The 14,398-nt window shown below is 48.6% G+C and overlaps 1 protein-coding gene across 1 annotated transcript in view; it reads right to left on the minus strand.

The window, feature by feature from the left end:
* grm7 (glutamate metabotropic receptor 7) overlaps nucleotides 1-14,398 on the minus strand; it is a 95,325-nt gene that overhangs the window by 16,552 nt on the left and 64,375 nt on the right. Inside the window, 5 exon segments of the mRNA XM_067253925.1 lie at nucleotides 1,836-2,069; nucleotides 2,071-2,627; nucleotides 2,630-2,671; nucleotides 2,674-2,770; nucleotides 12,581-12,720. Coding sequence (XP_067110026.1) covers nucleotides 1,836-2,069; nucleotides 2,071-2,627; nucleotides 2,630-2,671; nucleotides 2,674-2,770; nucleotides 12,581-12,720 — 1,070 coding nt within the window.

Below are 14,398 nucleotides of genomic sequence, written 5' to 3' on the forward strand. Positions count from 1 at the left end.
GACAAGCAGCAAAGGCCAGGGTGCCACAATTCCACTCAGCTGCTGCGCCGCTCTGCTCCCTCCCTCCCTCCCTCTCTCTCTCTCCATCCCTCCCTCCCCCCCTCCCCTCCCTCCATCCATCCCTCCCTCTCTCTCTCTCTCTCTCTCCCCATCCCTCCCTCCTCCCCTCCATCCCTCCCTCCCTCTCTCTCTCTCTCTCTCCATCCCTCCCTCCTCCCTCCCTCCCTCCATCCCTCCCTCCATCCCTCCCTCTCTCTCTCCCTCTCTCCATCCCTCCCTCCTCCCCTCCTCCCCCGCTCCCTGCTGACGTCATGCCACACAACAGAGCTCTGTTATTTTTTCTTCATCCTGCTATTACCTTTTCGCTCCCTGCGTCTCTCCGTCTGTGTCTCTCTGTGTGCACTTCATTCTTTCACACAAACAAGCCCTCCCCCCCCTCTCCTTCCTCCATCCCTCCCTCAGATGAGACTGCTGTCCTAATGAGACCCCCCATTACGCGCCCCCCCCCTCACCTCCCCATCTCGCCCTCCCTCCCACATTCATCATCTTTAGTCTCCAGTCCCTGGGCAGGGAGGTGCAGGTAATGGCAGCAGCAACACACAGCTAGTGTGTCAACCAGCAGCAACTCCCCCCAAACACCCTTCAGACAAACAGGGGACTCAGCCCTTCCTAATCACAGTGTGACGTCTGCTTGGAGACGCCCCCCCCCCCCCCCCCCCCCCCCCTCCCTCAACGCCGGGCAACATGTCTCTCTCTGAGTCATTATCAGGTCTGTTTTCCTCTGTGTCCTGCGACACTTCTACCGCAAGCACATGCAACAGCGCGCGGGGTATTAAACTGTTAAACGCGTACAAAGGCCTGACAACACCTGGACACGGCCGGCGTTGTGCTTTTCAATTTTCCCGGATGTAATTGGTTTGAAGGCCGAGCAGAGAGAAGATGAGGACAAACAATGCGTACGGTCAGGAGGACGGACACGGCCTAATGAGAAAAGCTGAGCTGCCCAATCAAACACATCTCCCAGAGACCCACAGAGGAGCCGATAACCCCCCCCTCTCGGCAGGAAAATCATTTTGTCTGCCGTTATCAAATACTTCCTGTGTTTTATGTCCAGACACCTCTCTACTTCAAACACTGAGGGACGATAGCTGTAATTAACTTGTTGCCAAAACTGCCAGTTTCGAGCATTAAAAGTTGGAAAATGACAAATGATTAGATTGTTCCAGTTGGTAAACCCGACCTCAGTGTGAATGTTGTGTCTGAACTCATCTGTGAGCCCACAGGGACCTTTAGCTCTCAGAAGCCGTCCAGAACTCCCCTATTCCAGCTGTCATTAGAGCCACAATCACACCTCACACATGCCTTTTGTGTTTCCCGTCTGTTTGTTCCAGACTTGCAGGGATAATAAGATGATCTTCTTACACTAGTCAGGTCTGGCGGATGGGCATTGAGCTTCCCAATCACACACACACACACACACACACACACACACACACACACACACCACACACACACAGACACAGACACACATGCACACACACACACACACACCACACACAGAGACACACATGCACACACACCCGCCAGGCTTCTGCTACTAAGTACAGGCCTAACTGGCAGCCACGCAGGCAGGATGTTAGGGGAACCTCCCTCTGCTGTGCCAAGTTGAGGACCAATTGTTGCATGAGACGCGTCATGTACAGTCATGACACAGAAGGAATTAGCGTCTATGTTCGTACTGCAATCGGCACGTCCAACCACCCAGCCTCGGGCCCAAGATGGAATGATCCAGAAGGAGGACGGCATGGCTCCACAGCAACGTTCCCGACACTCACCTTCTCAGGGGACTGGGCCGTGCCGAAGAAGATGGGGATGAAGGCCAGCCACACGATGCAGGTGGTGTACATGGTGAAGCCGATGGGCTTGGCCTCGTTGAAGCTCTCCGGCACGCCGCGGGTCTTGATGGCGTAGATGGTGCAGGTCACCATCAGCAGGATGCTGTAGCCCAGCGAGCAGATGATCTGCAGGTCCGTGATGTCGCACTTCAGCATCCCACGGGCCTCCTCGGGGGTTCATGGTCTTCTGCTCGTCGTAGTCGATGAGGGTGTTGGGCGGATCCACCCCGAACCAGATGAACACGCCCAGCAGCTGGACGGCGATGAGGCTGGACGTGATGGCGAGCTGCGAGGTGGGGCTGATGAGGCGCGGCGGCGTCACCGACCTCTTCCCTTCCTCGAAGATGCGGTAGATGCGGTTGGTCTTGGTGAGCAGCGCGGCGTAGCTGATGCACGATGCCCAGCCCAGGAAGATCCGGCGGAAGGAGCACACGCCCACGTCGGGCTCGGCGATCATGACGAAGGTGATGACGTAACACAGGAAGATGCCCGTCAGCAGCACGTAGCTCAGCTCCCGCCCCGACGCCCGCACGATGGGCGTGTCGTTGTAGCGCACGAACGTCGCCATGACGAAGATGGTGGCGACGATGCCCAGCATGGCGAGGAACACGGGGACCACGGCCCAGGGGGAGTGCCACTCCAGCTTGACGATGGGGATGGGCTGGCAGGCGGTGCGGTTGGGGTTGGGGCGCATGTCGTAGGAGCACAGCTTGCAGGACGTCTCGTCGTGCTGTACTGGTAGCCGTCGCAGGGCTCGCAGTGCCAGCAGCAGGGGATCCCTTCACCACCTTCTTCCTCTCCCCCGGGCGGCAGGGGAGGCTGCACACCGAGCTGGGGATCTCCTGCTCCCCTGCTGGCCACTGCATGTCCTCCACCTGCAACCACAACAGCAGACAGGAGTCAGCAGGTTATTTATTATCTTCCCGCACCACAACACACAAGCAGACCGGCTGCATATGATGTATTGTACTATAAACAGACTGCAGGTGGAGGTGATTCGGTGTGTAATGGAGTATTCTATCCTTGAACGCCGGCACAGACCTCAGACTGGACACACACACACACAAGCCAGGAACATCTTGTCTCCTGTCTTTACCTTGTGTCTCTGTCTCTCCTCATTCACCTCTCTCTCTCTCCCTCCCCTCATTCACCTCTCTCTCTCTCTCCTCATTCACCTCTCTCTCTCTCCCTCCCTCCCCTCATTCGCCTCTCTCTCTCTCTCTCTCCCCTCATTCGCCTCTCTCTCTCTCTCTCTCTCCCCTCATTCGCCTCTCTCTCTCTCTCCCCCTCATTCACCTCTCTCTCTCTCCCCTCATTCGCCTCTCTCTCTCACCTCATTCACCTCTCTCTCTCTCTTTCTCTTTCAAGGGAGTAAAAGAAAGGGTAGGAGGGAGTGGGTGAGGATAGAGTAATTCAGGATGTGGGAGCCGAGGAGGGAGGGGGAAAGGGGCATGGGGGGTGAGGGAGGCGGGGGGAAGGAGGGAGGCGGGGAGGGAGCTGGGTGTTGTTGCTGTCACGTTGGAGAGTCAGGACTGACAAGTCACAGAGGAACCGTGTGATGCACACAGCAGGCAGTGTGATTGGACACGCACAGGCATTCCAGAACCACAACAAAGGAGAAACTCCGAACAACCTTCTAATCTGCTGCCTTCCCGAAGCTGGGCCGAGGCAGAGGAGACCGATGAGGAGAATCAAAGAAAAGGATTTTGTCTTTCTTCCGTCCTCTCACCATCTCCAGAACCTTCTCCTGTCACCCTCCTCTGGGTTTCCGTTTTTTCACTGTTTCCATTATTCAATCCTTCTTTCCCTCCCTCCCACTTTGCCCATCTCATCTCCACCTTACTCGCAAAGCTCATTACGTGCGAAGATTTAGGACAGAGCCATCAACATCACATTAAACTGCCATCTGACACAAATCTATGCAGCGCTGTATTGTTAATCAACCTTTTACAGGTGAACACAGAGAGCTGTTGCCTTACATTCAACCATGTTCGCTAAGACACATTCCTGTCTGGGTGCATTAGGAACAGGACTGCACATGTACCAGAACAGCTCGTACATCAGAATCAGAATGGGATTTATTCGCCATGAAAGTTTGCACAGACAAGGAATTTGCTTTGGCAGGAAGGTGCATACAATAAACATATAGGGACCTAAAATTTAAATATGTGGACTATCTTTACTAAGGGTACATAAACTAAATCAAAGCGTTCGGCATTCCCTCCCAGGTCCCGGGTGAGATGAAGCTGCCATTGAAACAGAGCTCCATCCATCATGCTCACTGAGGGAGACCTCGCTCATTTCATTATTCCACAGGTTTCTGATATTATGTCACAGAGGGGTAGGAGAAGCTGAATGATGTCACAGAGGGGTAGGAGAAGCTGAATGATGTCACAGAGGGGTAGGAGAAGCTGAATGATGTCACAGAGAGGTAGGAGAAGCTGAATGATGTCACAGAGGGGTAGGAGAAGCTGAATGATGTCACAGAGGGGTAGGAGAAGCTGAATGATGTCACAGAGGGGTAGGAGAAGCCGAATGATGTCACAGAGGGGTAGGAGAAGCTGAATGATGTCACAGAGGGGTAGGATAAGCTGAATGATGTCACAGAGGGGTAGGAGAAGCCGAATGATGTCACAGAAGGGTAGGAGAAGCTGAATGATGTCACAGAGGGGTAGGAGAAGCCGAATGATGTCACAGAGGGGTAGGAGAAGCTGAATGATGTCACAGAGGGGTAGGAGAAGCCGAATGATGTCACAGAGAGGTAGGAGAAGCTGAATGATGTCACAGAGGGGTAGGAGAAGCCGAATGATGTCACAGAGGGGTAGGATAAGCCGAATGATGTCACAGAGGGGTAGGAGAAGCTGAATGATGTCACAGAGGGGTAGGATAAGCTGAATGATGTCACAGAGGGGTAGGAGAAGCCGAATGATGTCACAGAGAGGTAGGAGAAGCCGAATGATGTCACAGAGAGGTAGGAGAAGCTGAATGATGTCACAGAGAGGTAGGAGAAGCTGAATGATGTCACAGAGGGGAAGCTGAACCCCAGCACTCCTGTCTCAGTGTCAATTAATATTTATGTTTGACTAACCGGCTCCTGCAAGAGAAGAAAACGTCTCTCTTCTGGCAGACTCCTCAGCCCTGCGCTGAGATTCAGAGCCGCGAGGCCACAGTCTCTCCTGTCCAACACTTTGACATCTTTTGAAAACGATGAAATGGATGTAGAATAATGGTGTCTGCTTGCTGGACCAGCTCTCTGATGTTCAAAGAGCCTGGAGTGAGCAGGCCGCCCTGGCGGAGGACAGAAGGGCTAATCTACGACAGGCAGCTTAGCTTCACTCCACAGCAGTGGGGGAATAGGTGGTCTAAGTCCCGGGTCAAGAATTACTCGCATGAAGTCAGATACGTGGGGTGCACTTTGATTAGTGTTGGTTGGTCCCAGTGCAATTAAACAGACGGGTGTCGGATAAGTGAAGACTCATAAATAAATCAAACAAGTGTCGAAGTCTTTTAAAGCATTTTGATCAATGTACTTGGACAAGGTTCTGTGGTATGCTTTTTACAGGGTAGAGTCACTTTTTCTCTTCAAATGTCAGTTTTCCACAGATACATCAAACCTAATGTGAAATGAAAAATAAATTCAGTCTTTTTTTTATTTATCAGAAAAGCTCCAATCTGTGGTTAGGAAACAAGGTTAATGTATTCTTACGAACGAAGCTAACTCCAAATAAAGCAAACACTTTTATAAGAACAGGACCGACTTAGTAGCCTCGTTTCATTACCTCCTCACAGTCCTCATAAAGACGGGAGCAGGACAAAATCAGCTAAGAGAGAGAGAGAGAAGTGGAACGGAATATTCCAGATGATCCAGAGTAAAGGCCCTTCTTCCTCTGTTGTCATTGTGCCTGGAGCACCTCTCAGGTCTTATCAGGCACGGCCAGCCCTTCCACTGTCTGTAGCCGCTCCTGCCAGGCCTTTCTGCCAATAAATCACCCGTCTCTGTTGAACTGCGTCCGGATTGGGCCAGGTGGGTTTGGGGAGCGAAACACCAAATCCTGCTCACCGGGAAGACCCTGTAAGCCTCAACAGGGAAACGTTTACCTCCAGAAGAAGTAAACAACAGTAGAAGCGTCTCGAAAAGTAAACGCTTTAAACAAACTTAAGAGATAAAACATTGTTTTTTTGGGTGAGAAATAGCAGGCCATGCTGTGCATTGATATTTACGAAAATGCTTGCGTACTTTGTCCTCTAATTTAGGTTTTCTATTTGGGAGGGGTGCTCATTCAGTCAGGAAGTAAAGTCTCCTGTTTTGGCTGAAGGTTCTCGTCAACGCCGTTTGATTCTAATGGTTGTGTTCTCACTTCCCAGACCAGCGTCACAACGTCGTGATTCTGTGATTCTTTGACTGGTGGGCGAGTCGCGGGGAGGCAGACGAGAGAAGAGACGGCAAGAAGAAGAAATAAAAGGGTGTTTCAGTGTGTAGGTGTGTGCATGCGCGTGTGTGCGTGAGTTTGCGTGTCCGAGTGTGTGCGTAAGTGTGGTGCTGTACTGGGAGCATTTAATCCACATGCTCATTAGCTTCAGGTTCGATAGCCTTTCCCAGAGCAATTTAGCTCCAGCCTCTGTGGCGCAGTTCATTACTCTGCCTTTAGGGGTCTCCTGTCCCTGCGCTCATAATTAAACATTCTGAGAAAATCGTGATGGGATTAGCCCCCCCCCCCGTTGCTATGGAGACGGAACCAGATCCATCTTTTTTAGCCTTGAGTTGTTCTTTCATGCTCTCGTCTTTATAGAACCGTGTAGCACACTGTGAATGAGCACTCCTTTTTTAAATGCCCCCCCCCCCCCCCCCCCCGTTACAAGACGCATCCCAACTCTCCAAACATCTTTTGGAATTTCGTTCACAAGACGCACTTGATGTATTTTCAACGTTCGAACACGCAGAACCCATCCCACGCCAATGTGAAGGCTTTGAGTCAATGGGAGTCTCCGACACATTTCCTTTCGCTCTAACTACACCAATGAAGACGCTCAGTGGAGCCTTCCCAGGCCTCGCGAGAGGCATCTCCATGGGAGCTCAAACACAGCTCCCTGTAGCAGTCGGCACTGGAGGTGACATCTCATCCTCCTCCGTGGCCTCTGTCCTGTTTGCCACACTGACTTGCCGATGATTACATTGATTAATTTGCAGGAAGGATTTCTCACCCCTCTAGATCCCATGCAGAACCTCTGGGAATTGAACGTGAGCAGCAAGCCAATGACTGTCAAACTGAACGAGAGAGAGAAAGAGAGACAGAGAGGGGGAGGGAGAGAGAGAGAGGCAGACACAGAGACAGAGAAAGGCAGAGAGAGAGAGAGAGAGAAAGAGAGAGAGGGAGGGAGAGGCAGACAGAGAGAGAGAGAGAGAGCGAGAGCGAGAGAGAGTGAGAGAGCGAAAGGCAGAGAGAGAGAGACCAGCCTTGAAATCCTATTTGTAATATGTGTTGTCCATCTCAATGTAGCTATTTACTTAGGTTGTTTTTGTTTCGATTTGTTGTTTTCTGTTCTTGACACTTTGTTGTTACCACATGTTCCGGACGATACAGACTGTTGTTCCTTATGTTGTTTTTGAATGGTGTTGTTGATGTATGGTTGTCTGTTATTGTGCGTCTTGCTTTGGCAATACGGTTGAAATGACTGTCATGCTAGTAAAGCTGAATTGAATTGAATTGAATTGAATTGAATTGAGAGAGAGAGAGAGAGAGAGAGAGAGAGAGAGAGAGAGAGAGAGAGAGAGAGAGAGAGAGAGAGAGAGAGAGGGGGGGGGGGGGGGGGGGACGACACACTATGAGGATGATACTTCAATTTGGTTTGTTAAGATTTTCTCGTGCCACAACCTGATCTTGCACACATTTCCTCTTCATGTTGACTTATTCCACTTTATAGAGCGGAATAAGTCTTGAATGAGTGCCTCAATTCAACTGGGAAAGGCCAATTATTGAAGATTATTCATACTTCTGTCCAACTTTTAAGGGAAACATTGATTGGCAAACTCGAAACTTGCCACTGCTGGGGGCTATTTTTCATCTTGTGATTATTCTGTGGGTTTTTGTTCAAACAACAATTGAAACTACAGGAACATCTAAGACTAGAACTCCAAACTCCATCAACACAGCAGGTGAGAAGTTGAATGTCTTTATTCTCTGGCACTCAAGTCTGAATGAGCCAATTACTTTCTAATCCTGGGGTTTATGTCACAAGCCAAACACACTGCTGCAACAATTCACAACAGATTCATCCAGTTCTTTTCAGGTGAATCTCCAAGGCTCTACCACTTTATGTGGTCCATCCAGACCAAAGCACCATTGTTCATTCATACAGTTTCTTCTTTTCTGAAAAGCAGCATGATCCTCCAACAGGTACCCAACAGCCAGAATTTACTTTGAGCTACCGCAGGTCTTGACCCTACCACTAGCCTGCTTTCTAATCTACAGGAAAGTCCACACCTGAACCTGCCAGGCTAGGCCGAAGCCTGCTTTCTAATCTACAGGAAAGTCCACACCTGAACCTGCCAGGCTAGGCCGAAGCCTGCTTTCTAATCTACAGGAAAGTCCACACCTGAACCTGCCAGGCTAGGCCGAAGCCTGCTTTCTAATCTACAGGAAAGTCCACACCTGAACCTGCCAGGCTAGGCCGAAGCCTGCTTTCTAATCTACAGGAAAGTCCACACCTGAACCTGCCAGGCTAGGCCGAAGCCTGCCGAGAAGCCTGCTGCCGTACACAAGGGTTAAAACGTCGACTCCTCACGAGAGATTCCTCCCCTCTCCCAGTGCCCTCCTCCTGGCTCACGACAGCTGGCAAAGTAGTCTGGTGTGTGGTTCCCCTCCTGGAGGAATCCAGGTTGATAAATGTCTTCTAATGAGCAACATCACTGGCCACAGCTCTCTCAGAAGATCCTTTAACATGAAAGGTCGGGGCAGCTTGAGAAATGAGATTGCCGGGATGTAGAGTTCTATCTGAACATGTACCTGTGTCCACCTCTAAGTGGGTGTTCCCTCTCAGATCTTTGGTTGTAAATGCCCTTCAGCTTTCTCATGAATGAAACAGTGGTTAATAACTGAAAATAGCTGCCTTCTCCAGAAAAAAAGGGTGCAGAGGAAGGTTTGAGCTGCAGCATCAGATGGCTATCATCTCTTAAAAGACCCCAGAAATGCAAATCTTTTAAGCAAAGGAAGATTGCGCAACCTCATGAATATTTAACGCTCCTGCGGAAGGGTGAAATGCATTCGGGTTCCTCCTTTCGGTTCGCCTGCCAGTAACTGTCCTGTCAAGAGAGACTATGGATCAGGCGCCCCTCTTTCAACCACCATTTCATGTTGTTTTTCTTCTCATCGTTTCCATCACAACCACACACAGAAATGGAGATATGAATTCAGCAGTTAAAAGATGGACCATGAGGAGCTGGACTCTGCAGAGAAGCATCTTGCTATCTCTCGCCCCTCCCCCCTCATTCTCTATACCCCTCCTTTTCTATCCTGTATCTCTGTCTATACTCCCCTTCCTTTCTTTACCCATTTGTATCTCTCTCTCAATCTCCTTCTATTCTTCTTACCTCTCTTTACCCCTGTCTGTCTCTCTCTCCTTTCTCCTCCATCTCCCTCCATCACCCCCCCCTTTCTTTACTCCACAGTGGTCTCTCTATATCTTTTTCAAACCCCCCTCCCTCTCTTTCACCCTCTCTGTCTCCCCCCCACCCTCTGTTCATCACCCAGCTGAATCCTCTTCCTGCCTTCTCTCTGTCTGTACTTCTATCTTTCTCTCTGTTTATCAAAATCTCTTTCTCCATCTCCCTATAACCCCCCCCCACACACGCACGCACGCACACAGACAGGCAGACAGACAGACAGGACAGACAGACAGACAGACACACACACACACAGACAGACAGACAGACAGACAGACAGACAGACAGACAGACACACACACACACACACACACACAGACACCCACACACCCACACACCACCCTCCCTCGCCTCCCACCCCTCAACTCGTCTTTTCCTCCTCCACCGTCCCTGCATGAAGGCCTTGCTGTTTGTCTTGAGTGCATTAACAAAGCGTACACAACCCGTTGATCATAATGAGATCTTCAGCGCCAGCCGGCAACCGGCACCGTCTTGCTGCAGTCGGAGACACAGCCAGCCGTCTCAAAATGAGACTCGAACAGAGACATCAGGTGATCTGAAGAAGACGTCTCAGAGAAGCCCCTACAGGGGGCTGTGAGTGTTCATCGAGCCCTCGAGACCATATCTATCCTCTCCAGGGCTCAAGGGATGAACCAATGATATTTCTCAGGGGTCCTGAGAACCCATGTCTGAGGGTCTGCTGGGAAGGGGTCTGCGACTCAACCCTGTCCAGGGGGAGGTGCATCGAACCCCCCCCCATAAAGCCTGGGCTTCGGATGATAAACTGTGTACACACAGAAGTCACACAAAGCTAACAAAAGCAGCTAGGGCCTGAAACAGCGTGCCCACTGGGTTATTACTGCTACATGTGTTTGCTGGAAGACAATAAACGACGTAGTGATTAATTGAATTAATCGTAATAATTCTGGGAATGAGACTGGGGGTTATGGCCTTGGAAAGGATAAGTAGCTGATGTCAAGAGACGCAGAGGGAGGCAAAACTCATTTCATGTGAAAGGAAGATTATTTGTTTAAGGAAATACATTGGGTATTTATTGGATTTTTGCTTGTGAACGCTATAATTTCACTTCACTAGTCTGAATGGTGCATTAGGACCGGGAAAGACAGTTTTAGATCAATGCATGCTAACAGGAATTCCATTATGCACATAAGTAGGAATGTTTGTGTTTTTTTTTACGGTCCACTTTGTGACTAAAACTCACCTCACACAATAATAATACCCAGAGATTTGAGATTCTGGAAAGCAGCTTTTTTTTTTTTACAAATTAAAATCTTTTACAGCTTACAGGAATAATTTGAGACAATTCCTGTTTGTGTGTCCTGTCCTCCCAAGTATTGGTAAGACATGTGGTCCTTAAAGGTCTTCAAATAGTCTGCTTTTAACTCTTCCTAAACCCCTTTTACATTTTACATTTAGCAGACGCTTTTGATATCTAGCTCTGAAATAATCTTTTGCTCCATATTTGATCATCTACCACTACTGATATTTATTTTTTATAATTTCTAAAGACTCAAATATTCTCCTGGATCTATGATACTATTATAGCACATCAAGGTTATCATATGTATTAATTTGTGTCTGTGTCCTGTGTCCATAGTGGAGTCAGGTGGCCGAGCGGTTAGAGAATCAGGCTAGTAATCAGAAGGTCGCTGGTTCGATTCCGGCTGTGTCAAATGACGTTGTGTCCTTGGGCAAGGCACTTCTCCCTACTTGCCTCGGGGCAAGTAGGGCAAGTAATGTCCCTGTACTTACTGTAAGTCGCTCTGGATAAGAGCGTCTGCTAAATGACTAAATGTAAATGTCCATACATGTCTTTTGTTTTGGTGCCTCATTTTGCCTTAACTGTTTGTGAAACACAATGGCTCACCCTGGTTGTTGTTAAATGCGCTATAGAAAGACATTTGACTTGATTAAGTAACTAGAGTGTTTTGTTCAGCCAGTAAAACCAAGACATAGAGCCATAAGATACTGAATCAAACTGTTTGTTTGATCCATTTACTGCAATTGTCCTGGAATGTGCATTTATACTGCATGCAAGGGACATTGTGGGAAACAGACATGAAGAAAAAAGAAAAATAAAGCCAGCGGACTAGATCTTTTTCCTGACATCAGGATGTTTCCACACATCAGACAGAAGCACACACATGCTAGTACACGGCTTAGGAACACATATGCCAACTGACACATCGCGTGTAATTGATATATATAATGAGTCTGCCCCTGGGGGGGCAGAGAGCGCCTCCCTAACAAGATTCCACGCTGGCGACCGGGTTCAAACCCGGGTCATCGTCTTCAGACTCTGCTTATGAGGATAGGAGCTGTGATCGTCAGAAGCAATTATACTGTGGCACCTGGACTGAACTTTGGTGGGTGACGCCTGGCTGATGTGTATCTCCCCCATCGTAAAATGATATCTCTGTGATCGGACAGCCACGGTGTAGGGGAGTCAGTCTGTCTATATATGGTAAATGGACTGCATTTATAGAGCACTTTTCCTACCTGAATGGTACTCAAAGCCCTATACATTATTGCCTCTCATTTACATGTTCAGTATCAGTGTCAGTCTGCCTGTACGTTTGTCTGTCTCTGTGTGTCAGTCTGCCTGTAAGTCAGTATGTACATGTGTAGTGTGTAGTGTATACGTGTGTAGTGTATACATGTGTAGTCTGTACGTGTGTACGTGTGTAGTGTGTACGTGTGTACGTGTGTAGTGTATATGTGTGTAGTGTATACGTGTGTAGTGTGTACGTGTGTACGTGTGTAGTGTGTACGTGTGTAGTGTATACGTGTGTAGTGTGTACGTGTGTACGTGTGTACGTGTGTAGTGTGTACGTGTGTACGTGTGTAGTGTGTACGTGTGTAGTGTGCATGTGTGTAGTGTGTACGTGTGTACGTGTGTAGTGTGTACGTGTGTACGTGTGCACGTGTGTAGTGTGTACGTGTGTAGTGTGTACGTGTGTAGTGTGTACGTGTGTATAAAATTTTTCTGCTGCGCCATACTCACATTGAGCTGGAGAGCCTCGACCCACTGTCCAATCATCTTGTAGCCACGGGCCGAGCTGTTGTTCACCTGGTACTGGAACAAGTCGTACCTTCCAGGGGCGTCGCCATTCTTGTTGAATGTCACTGAGGTCCCGGCACTTCCTGTGAGGAGAGGAAGTTACAGTCTCAAGCTTGATCGTCGCTTGCGTTCCGTTTTTCTTCCTTTTTGTTTCGGTCCTCGACCCGTCAGACGAGCTGTGACAAATTGTGACGCGAGCTTGACAACACATCTTGTTTTGAGGCACGCATTCAGCGGTGAGTTTCGATTGACGGCTCAATATTTGAGGGAAGGGGAGGTGACAATTCAATAGTGTGTCGGCCATGGAGGGATGGCTTTTCTGACCTTTCTGATCCTCTGTCGGGCGTGTCTGCACCCGGAGGTTTCTCTTGTATTGAATTATTTTTCATCCTATAAATGTTTTCTTTATCTTTCTCTGCAGCGCGCCCAGCAGTACTTCACTTCTGAATCACAAGGAGAGACATCCTCAGTTCGGACATGCAGACAGGCCCTCTGGTCAGGGCCCTGGAGGGGTTCGTCAGTCAGAGATCCACAGAGTGTACGTGGAAGATTTATTTTGCTATATCAGACTTAATTGGAGAAACAAATGCATTTCCGTTTTGACTGACTTCCTAACATGTTTTGATTGTAACATTTTGGGGAGAAAAAAAAGTTATTTAACTTCCTCTGCGTCTTAGAGACTAATAAGTAATGACATTTTCACCTGTTTTTTCTGGTCTAGTCTAGACTTTCTCCTCACTGTGCTATCTCACAAAGTTGATTGACGTTAAGCAGTACAAGCAGAGGGGGGAAATCATTCTGAACTGAGACTATCAGAGCAGGAGCAGGGTTCCTTGTTAACATATTAGGAAGGAAGAAAAGATTAGTATGCAGAAAGCTTTTAAGTACTTTTATCTCTGCACTTGGGGCTAGGATTTTATAGTGAAACCTTTGGAAATAAGCAAGGTAGTATTAGAAGAAAATTAAAGCTACAACGTTCGTGTTTCCACCAGCTAGTATGTTATCACCTGCGCTCATCTTCTTGATTGGAGGGGAGCATGGAAGTTCTCTTTAAACAATCTCTGTAACATTGGCGGTAAGCAAGGCAGCATTTTATACTATCACTGCACTGGAAATAACTCTAAAAGAGCACAGGCTTGTTGAGGTGGGATTCCTCATTGATGACAACAAAGAACCACTTCCCTCTCTGAACATATCGTTAAGAATAACAAAGCTAATCTGAAATGATTGCATGCATATTGATAACACTGAGTGGGGCTATTAGAGTAATTGGGAGTGTTGTAAACAGCTGAAAGTTGTGTTGTAACAAGGTGTTGGAGAGACCTATCAGCACAGCATCATTCTCCTGTGGTTTGATGCCTGCTACAGATCAATACTAGAGTAATGGCAACCTCAGGCTACAGGGGCCTGCTGTTGACAATGAATCAAAATGTGTGTGTGTGTGTGTGTATGAGTTTGTGTGCGAGTTTGTATGTGCGTGCAAGAGAGTGTGTGCGTGTAACTGTGACTGTGAGAGAGAGAGAGAGAGAGAGAGAGAGAGAGAGGGAGGGGGGGGGCAGACACCGAGAGAGAGAGAGAGAGAGAGAGAGAGAGAGAGAGAGAGAGAGAGAGAGAGAGAGAGAGAGAGAGAGAGAGAGAGAGAGAGAGAGTGAATGTGTGTCTTCCCATATTATTCCGTGTTGGAATGAGGGCATGTAAAAATATCACAAATATCTATTTCCGTTCTGTATCAATTGCATGAATACAGCTTTTATAAATGAC

This window comes from Osmerus mordax, chromosome 1 (genome assembly GCF_038355195.1).
Source record: "Osmerus mordax isolate fOsmMor3 chromosome 1, fOsmMor3.pri, whole genome shotgun sequence".
Classification (NCBI taxonomy): Eukaryota; Metazoa; Chordata; class Actinopteri; order Osmeriformes; family Osmeridae; genus Osmerus; species Osmerus mordax.